Below are 12,785 nucleotides of genomic sequence, written 5' to 3' on the forward strand. Positions count from 1 at the left end.
CTTTCTAAGCAATGTTTGAGAAAGATTGGGATATATTTAGAAGATGGATGTTTCAATTTCTGGCTGCCCAAAAGTGACATAACAACATTATAAATTTAAATAGGATGAGGCTTTAATGGGTCTCCTGGAGGAAAAAAAAGAGGTGTTTATTAGTAGAAATGTACTAAACTATCTGCATTTGACAAAGTGCTAGTGGAGAAAATTACTTCTAGAGAAACAAATGAAAATGTCAATTAAAAAAAAGTAATGGTTCTCTGAGTTGTAGATTGTGGTTTTGCTTTTGGAGTTTTTTGGGGTTTTTTTTTTCTTTTCCTGAAGAGAAGTGCTGGATATGTTTTCTGTATTGCTTGAAAAGCTTTTGATTTGTCTGTGTTGCCTTAGTTCTGTGAGTGTTGGGGGTTTTCTGGGGACGCCCCTTCTGTATCTGCTGCTGCACAGTTGTATTTTGTGTAGGCTGGAAGCTAGTTTAATATGCTGGGCTAATGCTTTCTCTCTATTTTATGTTTTGTTTTTGCATCTTATTTAGGGAGCATTTTCCAATGAAATGTCCACAAGCACAGTGTCTGCAGCTTAATCCACTTGGCTTTGCACTTCCCTATGTGCTAGGGATGTGATGTCTCCTACGTCAGCACAGACATTCCTGGAAACTGCAGAATATTAGGGAAGGGGAAATTCCCTCTTTACAATCTTCTGATCTCAACCAGCTTTTCTCCCTGGTGACGGTAATCCTGAGGTGCCAGGTAATGTCAGGGTTTGCTTGGCAAGACACACCGGGAACTGCTGGGTGTGTGAAGGTCGCCCTTGCTCTAAAGGATACTGTTGTGTTCAGCTGGAGTCTGCACAGAAAGGCTCAGGGAGGGCATGAAGAGAAACAGCTTTTTCCCAGCATTAAGCAGTGACACGATGAGTGTGGGCCTGCAGTGACACACACCCTTGTGCCATGACACACAGGGGAGCTGAGCCCTTCTAAGCAATGAAATGTTTAGGTTTTACTGCTACTGTTTGATTTGCTTATGTTAGATGTGTCTTCAGTTATTTGTCTCATAGCAGAATAAAACCAGCTATCTGAGGATAATGTCTGGAAAAACCAGACATTAGGAACCAAGTTGCTGAGCTGAGGTAAGAAAGGAATCATTGAGCAGTGACCATGGCACAGGTTGTCTGCAAATAGGGGTGGCAGGGGAGACTTTACTTCTGCCAGTGTAAAATGTGATTAAGTTTTAACAAGAATTCAAGTGTTTCACTTCAGTCTCTAATCTCCAGGAGTTGCATACCATAGCCCTATAAAAGAAAATATTACCTCTATTAAAACCTGCAAGATGAGATGCTGGACCCAAATGCACTAAAGGCAAGCAGCAGGCAAACAGGGTGTACTGAAGTCTTAATGACTTTTTGGAAAGGTTCAGAAATAGTGTGTTCTTAAATTTGTTGCTTACACTGAAGCTGACAAACCAGGATTTCTCTCAAAGATGTTGATTTCAGTCATTTGCTTCATGTTCATAGGTCTCCCCTCAGACTCTAATTATGTAGTGTTTGGTTACCTTCACAGGTTGCTCTGGTGTTCTAATGTGAATTTTCCTCATTTAGTAAGAATCATCAAAGTTAATCTCATCTTTTTAGCAGCCTAAGAGAAACCAAAATGAACTTGATGTTTTTTAATCTCTGCCCAGCCTCTTGAGCCCACAGCAATACAAGGAATCTCTTGCTCTCTTGTTTCATCAGCACTTTTTTAGTGACATCTTGCTTTAAAGGCAGTCATATGCTGACACTGACAGAGAGTTACAATTACCAGCCCTGCTGGAGGTACCAAAATAATGTCCTCAACATCAAAAGATGTTGTTTTAAATTATAATTAGGGTCTCCATGGGCGATTTGTTTCATAATCTAACATATTTTATTTTTCTTGACATAAACAAGATGAGGCACAGTGACAGCAAGGACCTCTGCCATTTCAGATTAGTTAAAGCATCAGTATTAATTCTAAATTAGCTAATTACACTGAGAAAAGTGAGGAAACACAATTTGTCATTTATGCTGGTAAAAAACATCACAATCCTAGCTTATTTTTGTGACTTTTTACTATATTCAGGAATGTCCAGCCGCAAACTATGGTTAAATATCCTTCCCATTATAGTATTATATGGCTATAAAATGTTCTCTCCTTTTCCACAATCTACTGAAAATGAGACTGTGAAAACATTCAGCTAAAGCAAAGGCAGATGGAGAATAAAAGCAAAATCACTTCTCTGAATCCAACATCACCTCTGCTCAAGCTGCTGCCATGGGGCTGCAGTCCCCAGGTGGCCCTGTCCAGCTGCAGGTACAGCCACTTCCCTGCTGCAGGGCAATGCTACAGAGCATTGCTGAGATTTTACAGTCTCAGCAGTTCCACAAATCAGGCTTGAAGGAGACTCCTTGATCAACTGTTGTGACTAAAATGTAATTAAACCGACTCTTCAGCACAGCATTTCATACCTCTCACTGCATTTAAATACCTGTAATACCCTCTAGGGAACACTGTTTTATGTGAGTACATACATAAAACATGATAGAATGCATTAATGATGCTCACTGTGTTCCTCCCTCTTCAGGTGCCAAAGCTGCACCAGTTCCAGTTCCAGATAACCCATGGCAAGGATTGTACTGTGTTCAACCACATACTTAAAACCCCAGCAGATATGAGTTAATTACATGAAGACTTTATTTGCAACAAATTAGATACATTTGCTAAAAAAATGTGGATTGCAGCAGTAAACCATTTCATAAATTTGTTTTTAAAGATTTATTGCAGTGAAGAAAACATACCTTTTAGGGTTTTCAATATTCTGTAGTATTCTGTACTGCCTTACAGAAAGGCACTCCACATTGCATTTGGAAATCAAAGATCTCTGCTTGTCTAGGAATCAACAAAGTGACTTCTGATTACAGTATTCTGTACAGAATATTCTCCCTGTGCAATTATTCCAACTTCCATAGGTAGAACCAGGATATATGCTAACTGAATGGTAGTGAAATTTCAAAATGGAAATAGTTGTTTCACCTTTAGTTTCTGTCAGTGACATTTATATCAGTCTCATTTACAGACTTTTCATTATATAAAACTATATAATGGAAACTATAAAACTATATAACATTATATAAAACTTTACAACAGTTATAACAGAAACCCAAGCTGTGACTGCAAACTGGAATGTGTCTGCTCTCCTACTGCTCCTGGCTCTGAAGAGCTAAGAAAACAAAGTGTGGGAAATGGGAGAAAATATGACACCCAGGTAACAGGATATGATCCAAAAGCTGCTAAAAGCAGGAGCCTGCTGATTTCACATTTTTTGAGATTTGTTTCTGTAAAAATGTGCTCCATTGATATTTTCCAGGAGGTAACAGAAATCAGAAATAAATTTATTGATTTTGAAATACTCTCTCAAGTTAAAGGGTTATACAGATACCAGTTTCTCTGTAATAAGAAAGTATTATCTAGGAGCAAAGCAAAAATTCTCAGAACTGCACTTTTCAATGACACATTACCATATTAGCTCTGCTCTTCTCCCATATTCCTCATAGGCCTCATTTTCAAAAAGAAAAACGTGTCAACAACTTTCTTGTTATTTAGGACAACAAACGGAGAGCTGTTCTGGGACACTGCAGTATTTCTGCTTGGGGAAACTTTATGAAACTTTTTATCTAATATGGAAAAACACCTTCTGACACAGCCTACTTTTGCTCAGCAAGCATGTCCAGCAGCTCCTTCTCTATGCCGTGGCTGCCCAGTTCAGTTAAGCTGTAGTATTTGTGCACCACCTTCTCCTCTGTCACAACCACCACTCGAAGGCCGTGTGTGTCCTTTCCCAGCTGACATCCTATGGCTGATGACACCACCATTTCCAGGCCTTTGTAGAACCCTCCAGCATTCCTATGGTAATGCCCAGAAAATACAGCCTTAACACCTGTTAAAAAAAAAAAAAAAAAAAAAAAAAAGATAGAGTATGTATTTAGTTAGCACCTTACAGGTGTCACATTTACCTTCATTCTTTAATAGGTCATTGAGCATAAACCTTCCACATTTTCTCCTGCAGTAGATTCAGACCTCTTTCACAGAGATAAAATGAAAAGGGAAGTAGGTGAACCCATCTTAAGACAGCTGGCTAACATCAATCCTTTGCTTTTGTGGGAGTGAGCGATCTGAAGACTGACATAAAATATATAAACTTGGCTCAAAGTATAGTTAAAAATTAAGCAGCTTGGAAAGCAAAATATAAATTATTCTGCTGTGTGTCTGGTAAGAGCTGCATGGGCTTTCATATTTCAAACCCAAGCCCTTCTCAAACAGCAAATGAGTCAAGGTAGAAAACAGAATGAAGCCACCTTGTCACTGAGCAATGGTACATGGGCCTTGTCAGCTCCAACTTGCCTGTTCCCCTGTTTTAGTGTCTCAGGGCTGATTATCCTGCTGCTGGAACCACTCCTCTGGCTGCTGCATGAGTACACTTGTGAGTGACTGCAGGACAACTCTGAGAGCTTGCTTTGACTCAGCTGCACAAACCCAGCAAAACTGGTGAAGTGTTTTTACACCTTGGGAGAAACCCAGTGAGAGTCCCTCAAAAGGCAGTAGTGGAATACGAAGTCAGTGGTGCTGCTGGTGTAACAAAGTAACAAGGCCTTTTCAGTATTTTCTCTTTTTCTGTGGGTAAGCAGAACTACTTTAGTCTATGAAAAAATTAAGAACAAGTGAGAATCATAAACCCATAGTGAGGTGCAAACCCATGGGACACACTTTTAGTAACAGAAATAAGTACTTTGGAAGGGAATTAAGTTCTCTCTTTTTACTGGAGGAATCTGTGTCCTAAAGTAGCATCTTCCCACCATCCAGAGAATTTAACATTTTGATTTAGAACAGGAAAGAGGCCAAGATTTTGTGTCATCATATATGTAAACCAAACCCTGACTAAGTGTAATTAGAAGGACAGAGGATACAAAAGTCATAACAAGGAAAGATTTTGAGAAACCCATCCTAGACAGAGACAGACATTAGTAAAAAATTTTTCCCAGACTTCAGTTTTCAGATACTCTTTAGTGCCAGTATTAACTCTTGCTATTGCTGGATTACAGGATGTCACACCTTGAACAAGGAAACAAAGAGGTCATTGCTGGGTTTTGACAGGAGGCTCCCTGATGGGGTTTTTCTGCAGGAGCATCTCTGTTCACACAGCTGTACTGCACCCACTCTGTGAGTTAGCACAAGGAGGAACGCTGGACCAGTCACTGCAATAATACCAAGATGAGAAGCAGGCAATTTACTTTGCTCTTGCTTTTGATCTTTAACATGAAAAGAATCTTAGAGATGTATGCACTCAAATTTAATTTATTAATTTCAGATTTTTTCTGAAGTAATAATGTCAAGTTGCTAGCAACAGACACCTCCATCCCTTCCCCCCTCCAACTCTGTGAGGAAGGAACAGTGTCCTGGCAGACCTCATTTTATAGCCCACTTTAATGTACCCCCAGGTCACTTAAATGCATCCAGCTATACACTAAAAAATACAGTCCCTTCCCACTACAACAGAAGAAAAAGAAGTAGAGCAGTGATTTGTTTTTTATCACTGGGTTCTTAAACAGCAGCTGGAAGAAGCATTGATATAAAAGCTGTAGGAAATACTAAAAAAATTCCTGTGTAAATAAATGTCCAAAGAATGGCACCTTAACGAGCATTCATTATTTCATTTTTTATGAAATACAAAGTTATTTGAATTTAAATGTGACTGGAGATTTCACAGTATCCATTTACTAAAAAAAGCTGGATCTATTACTGCAAGACACTATTCATACCTAATGGATTATTCATTAAAGAAAAACTGGATTAAAATGAGAATAAAGTAAAAAACTGTGCAGACAGTTATGGGAAAAAAAAAAAAGGGCAAAACAATCCACACGTCCTCATCTGATGTCAGACTGCATAACATGACACAGATTACAGAGTATCTGCTACGGAAAAAAAGTCTGAATTGCCAAATCAATTTTTGATCAGGCCAGGACTGGAAGCCAGAGATTCAGGGCAGGCTCCACCCAGTGCTGAGTACCAGGTCTTGTTCTGCCTGTGCTAAAACTGTACTTGGGTCATGAAAACACCTAAACCCACTGAGCTTCAGGCCTGCTACCAAACACGAGTTTTATGAATCAGCCAATATGGGAAAAAAGTCAGTGTCTTCGTAAAAGAAGTTTTAGATAGCAATTGGTTCTGATTTTAATAAACCAAAGGTGTTCTCCTGCCATGCAATTGCATTATTTTCTGATCAAGCACAAAATGTCCTTCTTAGTTCTGATCTGAAAAAGCTGAATATGAAAGACAAAAAGATTTTTCTTCTTCAGATTTGAGGATAACTCTTTTTCCCTTCAGAACAATGCATCCCTACTAAAGAATGAAATACCTATTTTGGTACAAGTTCTTTGAGCCCAGAGCAGCCTACTTAGCAAAAATAATTCATGATGTAACAACAAACCCAAACAAGGGTTGTTCAAGAGTCGTGATGAGATGTAATACTTAAATATGTAGATAAGCCTTAGACTTTACATCAGCTCAACCATGAAACAAGCATATAAACACCTTGGTTTATGCTAATTCACAGACTGCATTATGGCCATTGGTGCTATAGACACAGTGGCTGTGGCAAGGCAAGAAGGGAATGCTGGGGAGGGGAATTACCAGCTCATGCAGCTCAGCATGCTGCCTTTGATGCTACCTGATTCATAGGCAGAATCTTTACAGCACAACTCTAATAAATTTTCAAGTAAGTTCATATTTTAATTTGGATACCTTTTTCCAAGTCAAAACCACATTGTGAACACCTGACTCATGGCTTCTACTGCAGATATTTTTCAAAAGGAAATTCAAAAGTGCCTCTGAAGACTTTCCTCCCCTCTCTTTTGTTTCCTCTGTCTGCTTTCTAAAGCCAGCTCACCAAACAAGTAGTAGAGATTCATCAAGTTCTTGTTGATTTGCATCTTCCTCACTTTAACAGCTTTGGGAAGTTGGACAATTTTTACCAGCATTTCCCATCTTCCCTTTTTCTGTTGGTTCTCTCTCGAGGCTTTGTGACCCACACCAGCAGCATGTATTATTTCTTACAGAGAGGGTCTAACAGGGACTGTTCCACTGCCTCACTGGCCTAACAGGGAAAGGTGTCTCTACACAAGTGTCTGAGATGTGCTCTGGATGCTACACAGAAAAAGCTGACACAGAAAGGGATCAGGAGGCTCCAAGGGATCCAAGCAGGCTCAGAAGCAGCTGCCTATGTACAACCATCACATCCTCACAGGCTGCAGCAGCTCTAATTTTATAGAGATTATTCTCTGTAACTGTGGCCATATTACAGCACTTCTGAGCTCCCAAGCAACCCAAAGCAGAGGAATATTCTGAAAGAAACCAAGTCCTAACTGAAATATTCACCACCTTTTTCAACCCTGGAGACACTGAAGAAAATGAGAAGAAAACTTTAGCTTTCCCAGCGTTGTTAGCACACTGTTGATTTTATTTCTGACAAGAACCAAGTGAGAAAATACTTCATTACACAAAAATAAACTACAATTGAGTATCATGCAGGAGGCAGTTTATCTGTTAGCAGGAGAAGATGAGGTTATTTTACAGAATTTTGAAAGTGAAGCATACTCTTCCTACAAATGATCGTTTATCACTCAGAAAAACCCTTCTGTGGCACCAGGGAAAAGGGTCAGCATGATTTTGATGCAATTGCATTGTAAGAGAACAAAGGCATTTAGCTGTGTCTCATGGACAATTCCCCTGGGAGCGATAACATCCCTGTCTTACCTTATTGTGCAGCTGCAGTCCCGTAATTCCCAGACTCTCAAGTTCCCTTACTTGGGACTCTACTGCTGGCTTCTGTAGCTTTGAAAAATGTAAGGACATGGAAGACTGGGCATGTTTTCAACTCCGTTTGGGCAGGAAAGAAAGGGGACTCTGGCCTGCCTTCTTGGTGTGGCCCAACAAACAGCCACATCTTTTCTACTCAGTGTCTTGATGAGCCTTTCTATTTCAGGAATAGTTAAATCATGTTAATGTCTCTATTTTAAACAAGAAATGCTAGCCAAATAATCTCTTTGTTTTATTAAACAAACAAGTGTATTCTGTAACCATGCAGCAGTAAGATTTTGGGAAACAGGTAACACCTCTTTTCTTAACTTCTTGAAGAATTTACTGTTTTCTAGTTCAATTAAAAAAATACAGACTGAGCCCCAGTCTCTAGGGAAACTGAGTTGCAATGCCACAGGATGGAAAACAATGCACCCATGTTTACCTTGAAATATTAAAAAACCCCAAAGAAACATGCACCTGGAAAACTATTTTTCTCACATAATCAGATAATACTGGGTTATAATTGAATTGAACTAGTTTAAATTCCAGGGGTGTCTGACTCCAATTTCTGTAATTACACTCACTTCTATGGCTTGATTCCAAAACCCCCTGAATACAGAAGAAGCTGTTTTCCAACTATAGTTCCAAATGTACAAACTCCATTTTTGAGGCAGGTTTGCTGTGCCCAAAATGTGACTGACCTCACCTTAGCTGGAAATCAAACTGCTCAACCCAGCACTACGGACAGAGTAAAAATATAGGAAAAAATTACCAACATAAAAATAAACCAAAGAAAAGCAAGCAGATTTTCCAAATTAGGAGGAGAATGCCTGGAATAATCAGCATAGGCAATCAGTAGCATGCTTTATTTAGACTGAGCCTTCAATTAAATAAATGCTTTTCTCAGCAAAAGCAAATGAGACTGTAAAATAAGGAGAAGGCTAAATTAGTGCAATATGAATGACATAATAAATATGTAATGGGTACAGTACAGACCTTGCCTCTCTTCCCATGCTCTCTGTAGAGAATTTTTTGGGGAAAAAAGTGGTTCTGACTGAAAAATGGAATTTATCACATGGTTCAGATTATCACCTTTTAAGTGCTGATTAATGAACTATTTTTTACAGTAACTGCACACATGAATCAATGTTCACTGCATTTCATGTACAGGTTGATGGCTCTCCATCCAGACTGCAGGTAAAGTTCAAAGCAAAGACAAGCAGGTATTTCTTCACAGAGCTGTGAAACATGAAATTCCTTCCCACAGATCATTGTGAAAGCTGTCAGTCTTCACAAATCAACTGAACAAATCTAGAGAGGAATCACTAAATGGCATTATGCTGATAACATTTATATGACACAGCAAGTCCTTGAAAGAAAACGTCTTGGAGGTGGGAAGAGACCTGGAAAGTGGCATTATGCACTTTTCTATCCTCTGCCCTTCACGAGTTTGGGGAGTGGGAGCAGGAGGAGACTGGACTATTGAGACCCTCACTTTGGTCCCATTACTCTGATTTTCAGTTAGCTGTTCAAGTTTATTGATAAAATTAGATTTTAAATGGATTTATGCTTATCCAAAAATCCCTGAGTCACCACACAAATCTCTTTCTCAGTCAAGGACTGAAGAAAGAGGACAAACTAGAAAAAGCTGATCCCAGATACACTTGTCCCCAAAAGTGCAGGAGCTAGAGAGGAGCACCAGTAGAGCTGAAGTGGAAGCTAACAGGTGGAGAAGCAGTTCTGTAAAGACATTGAATTGTATTGGAGGATCTGAATGTTATCAACACTCTTGTACTCTGTCACAGTTTTCAAGGAGAGGAGAGCCAAGTACGTATCCAGGCAGAGGGAGATACTACTCTGAGATGTGTGTACATCCCCACACAGGTAAGAGCACAGAGGTATTTTGTAAAAGGCAGTGTTTCTGGCAAGTACAACCATTTAAGTCATATGGATAAATTGATCTTGAACACTTTCACTTGAGTATCAAGGCAAAAACTGGCTTTTCTTTCTTCCTTTCACTTGCAGAGTACAGCTGCTGTCTGAAGTGCTGAACAATGTGGTTGGTTCAAGAGTAATACCTGTTCTCACAACAATTTTGCACTCCAAAATGATGTTTTTTCAGCTTCCCTACAAGAGCCACATTAACCATAGGCATTTTTTGCTGCACCTTTTTTTCTCCCCCTGGGCACGTGGTGTACCTCATCTTTTCATGCCTCCAGTGCTACACAAGGAATGATAATATTTAGAAGTCTTTGAAAACAAAATCTCTTCAGTGGAATAGAATTGATTTTATCTCATTGCAATTTCAGAGTGCTTGCATTGCCTCATCTGCCAAGCAGGTGTTACAGCAGCAAACAAAGATGTGGAAGCATCAGTCACTGTTAACTGCTCAGTGTTCAGGCAGTTCTCAGACCCTGTTATCAAAAAAACCCCCAATAATTTCCCAACAGAGCACCAGTAGAAGGAAACAGTCCCACTGGTAAATACTGGGGATCAATATTCTTCCTTTCATAAGCTCTTTGGTCAGCCCTCAGTAAGATACAGAATTATTTTGTGTAGCCCTTTTGAAGCTCTCTGTTATTCTTCCTCCTCAGAAGAGCTGTATGAGTAAAAGAGAACTGAGTAATTAGACTTTACATTGCACAGCCCTATAAGCATCTCAATAAAAATATCCCATGCACTCTTTTTTGCAAACATTATCCTGCAAACGTGCAGGAAATCTCTGCCTTCAATTTGCTTTGTACCCTAAAGAATCAGGAGTTTGTTGCAGCTGGTGGTCAGTGGGTCTGTGTGAGCAGTGTGAGCAGGAGATGAAGTATTATTTTGAAAAGTATATTTATGTCAAAAGCTTCTTTCTATAAGATAATATTAAATAGAGCTATATAGAAAAGGATTTTAGTGTCACTTGTTTTTCCTATATAATCAGAAGAGAAACAACAGACACATCCAGAGGGTGATTCCAGATCACCTAATTAGAGCACTGGTCTAAATAAGCCTTTAGAGGTCCTGTCTCTAGAAGATGACTCTGCCCTTCAAGTTCATTTCTGTAAATGCCTCTTGTGACCTTTCAGTGGAATTTACTTCCTGCTTTTGTTACTTTTTTCCATTTGAAAGCTTTCTCAGAGAGCTGGGACAAACCCCAAACAGTTCTGGATTGTTGTGTGCTCTACGGATCAAGAAGCTTTAGCCCAGTGGATAAAACTGATTTCAAAAATTTATCCGAGAACAAATATTACTTACTGTCCTTACAGACTATATGTATTTTGTGCTTACTGCTGAATTTCTGAAAAAAAAAAAAAAAAAAAAAAAATAATTAAAAAGTCTATGTCTACGTGTATCTCCATGCAAGATTTACATTACCATACCTGGGGAACTGTTCTTACATAGAATGTATCAAAAGTGGTCAGTCTACCTGGGCCATAAGTGCATAATTGCAACCTTGAAAGAGATTGATCTAAATCACTCAAGTTGAGAGTATTTAAATTACCTTAAATACTGACACATAAGCACTGAGATTACTCACTCAATGTATGGGCTTTGCCAAAATCAAGGTCTCAATGGCAGGAAGATGAAAATATTACTCCCCTGTCAACTCTGATTACACAACAAAGAAAATAATGAAACATAGCATATGTTGTCTGGTAAATTTTAGAAACAACAGCTTTCAACACTCCATGTCTTAATTTTGTGCTCAAATATACCTCAGCTGTGGATGTTCTGAGATCTTCTTCTTCCTTTAACACTGCTCTCCTGTCACAACATTTCTAAGAGGAGAATGTAGATATATCACACTCTTTTAATGAGTAAAGGTGTTAGAAGTTACAGCACCTCCAGTCACAAATATAATGAAAAAATACACCATTTAATGAAGGTAGGTTGATATTTTTGCCCCTATGTACATATTAAGTACTTTTAACCACATCTGAAAAATTGCTTTGAAGACAGTTGGATGAATTTAAAACTTTTTAATTAAAAGAAGCTGAAGACTGTAGGGAATTTCCTTCTGTATATTTCTACCTCTGGTCTAGTTATTTTTCTCTAGGATGCATCATCTCTCAGCTACATAGACCACCTAATACTCTTAATCTAACTCTGAAACAAGATCTTTTTTCAACCCTGTTGGTGAAAAACCATCTATTAATTTAGGTTTTATTCAACAGAGCTCCTAAACAAGTTCAGACATTTGCTTAAATGCTTTAGTTGATTTGTGCCACTAAGAAACATTTATTACTATATTGTATTAACTAATATAAGGACTGCTCAGTGTGTCAGTGATGGTTCTGAGGACAAAAAGTCTTTAAAAGATTGTCTATAGCTCACCAAAAATACCCATACTTTTCAGGTCATAGAAAAAAAATATTTAATGTCCTAAGAAAATTTTACAGGAATGAGGTATGTAAGAAAAAGTAGGTCTTCTATTACATAAACTGCCTAATTTGAAAACTTAATTTGCTGCTTATGTTTATCAAAGACACATGACTTGCAGACCAGATTTTTGGCTAGACCATTACTACTTCTTTATTTTCCCTACAATGCTATGAGGAAACCTATTTATATCAGCACTGTAAAATCCTTAAAAGCTGAATATGCATTTCATGCAGCAGACTCGAGTGACTCCAGCAGATCTTACAGATGAGAACGTCAGGTCAGCTCTTTCACAGTTCTTGCACACAAGTTTTTTCTGTACTTAATGTCTGCATGTAGAAGAGACAGAGCCTTTAAGCCTTTGACAACTTAGGCTTAACTTGCAGAAGCTATACCAATACACCTTCAGAAAGGTATCTCTACTAAAATGCTAAACTCTGTCCTCAACTGAGTTGGTTTTCACTGTGACCGAAATCACATTTTCAAGGACAATAATTGTTATAATGCATTTAAAAGAAACATGGTCTAGCAGGATTTCTTACACATGCAGCTTACA

At 38.6% G+C, this 12,785-nt stretch overlaps 1 protein-coding gene across 1 annotated transcript in view; it reads right to left on the reverse strand.

Moving 5' to 3' along the window:
- Positions 1–2,683: 2,683 nt before the first annotated feature.
- The window catches only part of CPPED1 (calcineurin like phosphoesterase domain containing 1), a 38,102-nt gene continuing 28,000 nt past the window's right edge, over positions 2,684–12,785 (reverse strand). Inside the window, exon 4 of the mRNA XM_083872919.1 lies at positions 2,684–3,944. Coding sequence (XP_083729045.1) covers positions 3,712–3,944 — 233 coding nt within the window. The 3' untranslated portion in view covers positions 2,684–3,711. The remainder of the gene's footprint in view (positions 3,945–12,785) is intronic.

The sequence above is a fragment of the Zosterops lateralis genome, assembly GCF_965231275.1.
Source record: "Zosterops lateralis genome assembly, chromosome: 15".
NCBI classification, from domain to species: Eukaryota; Metazoa; Chordata; class Aves; order Passeriformes; family Zosteropidae; genus Zosterops; species Zosterops lateralis.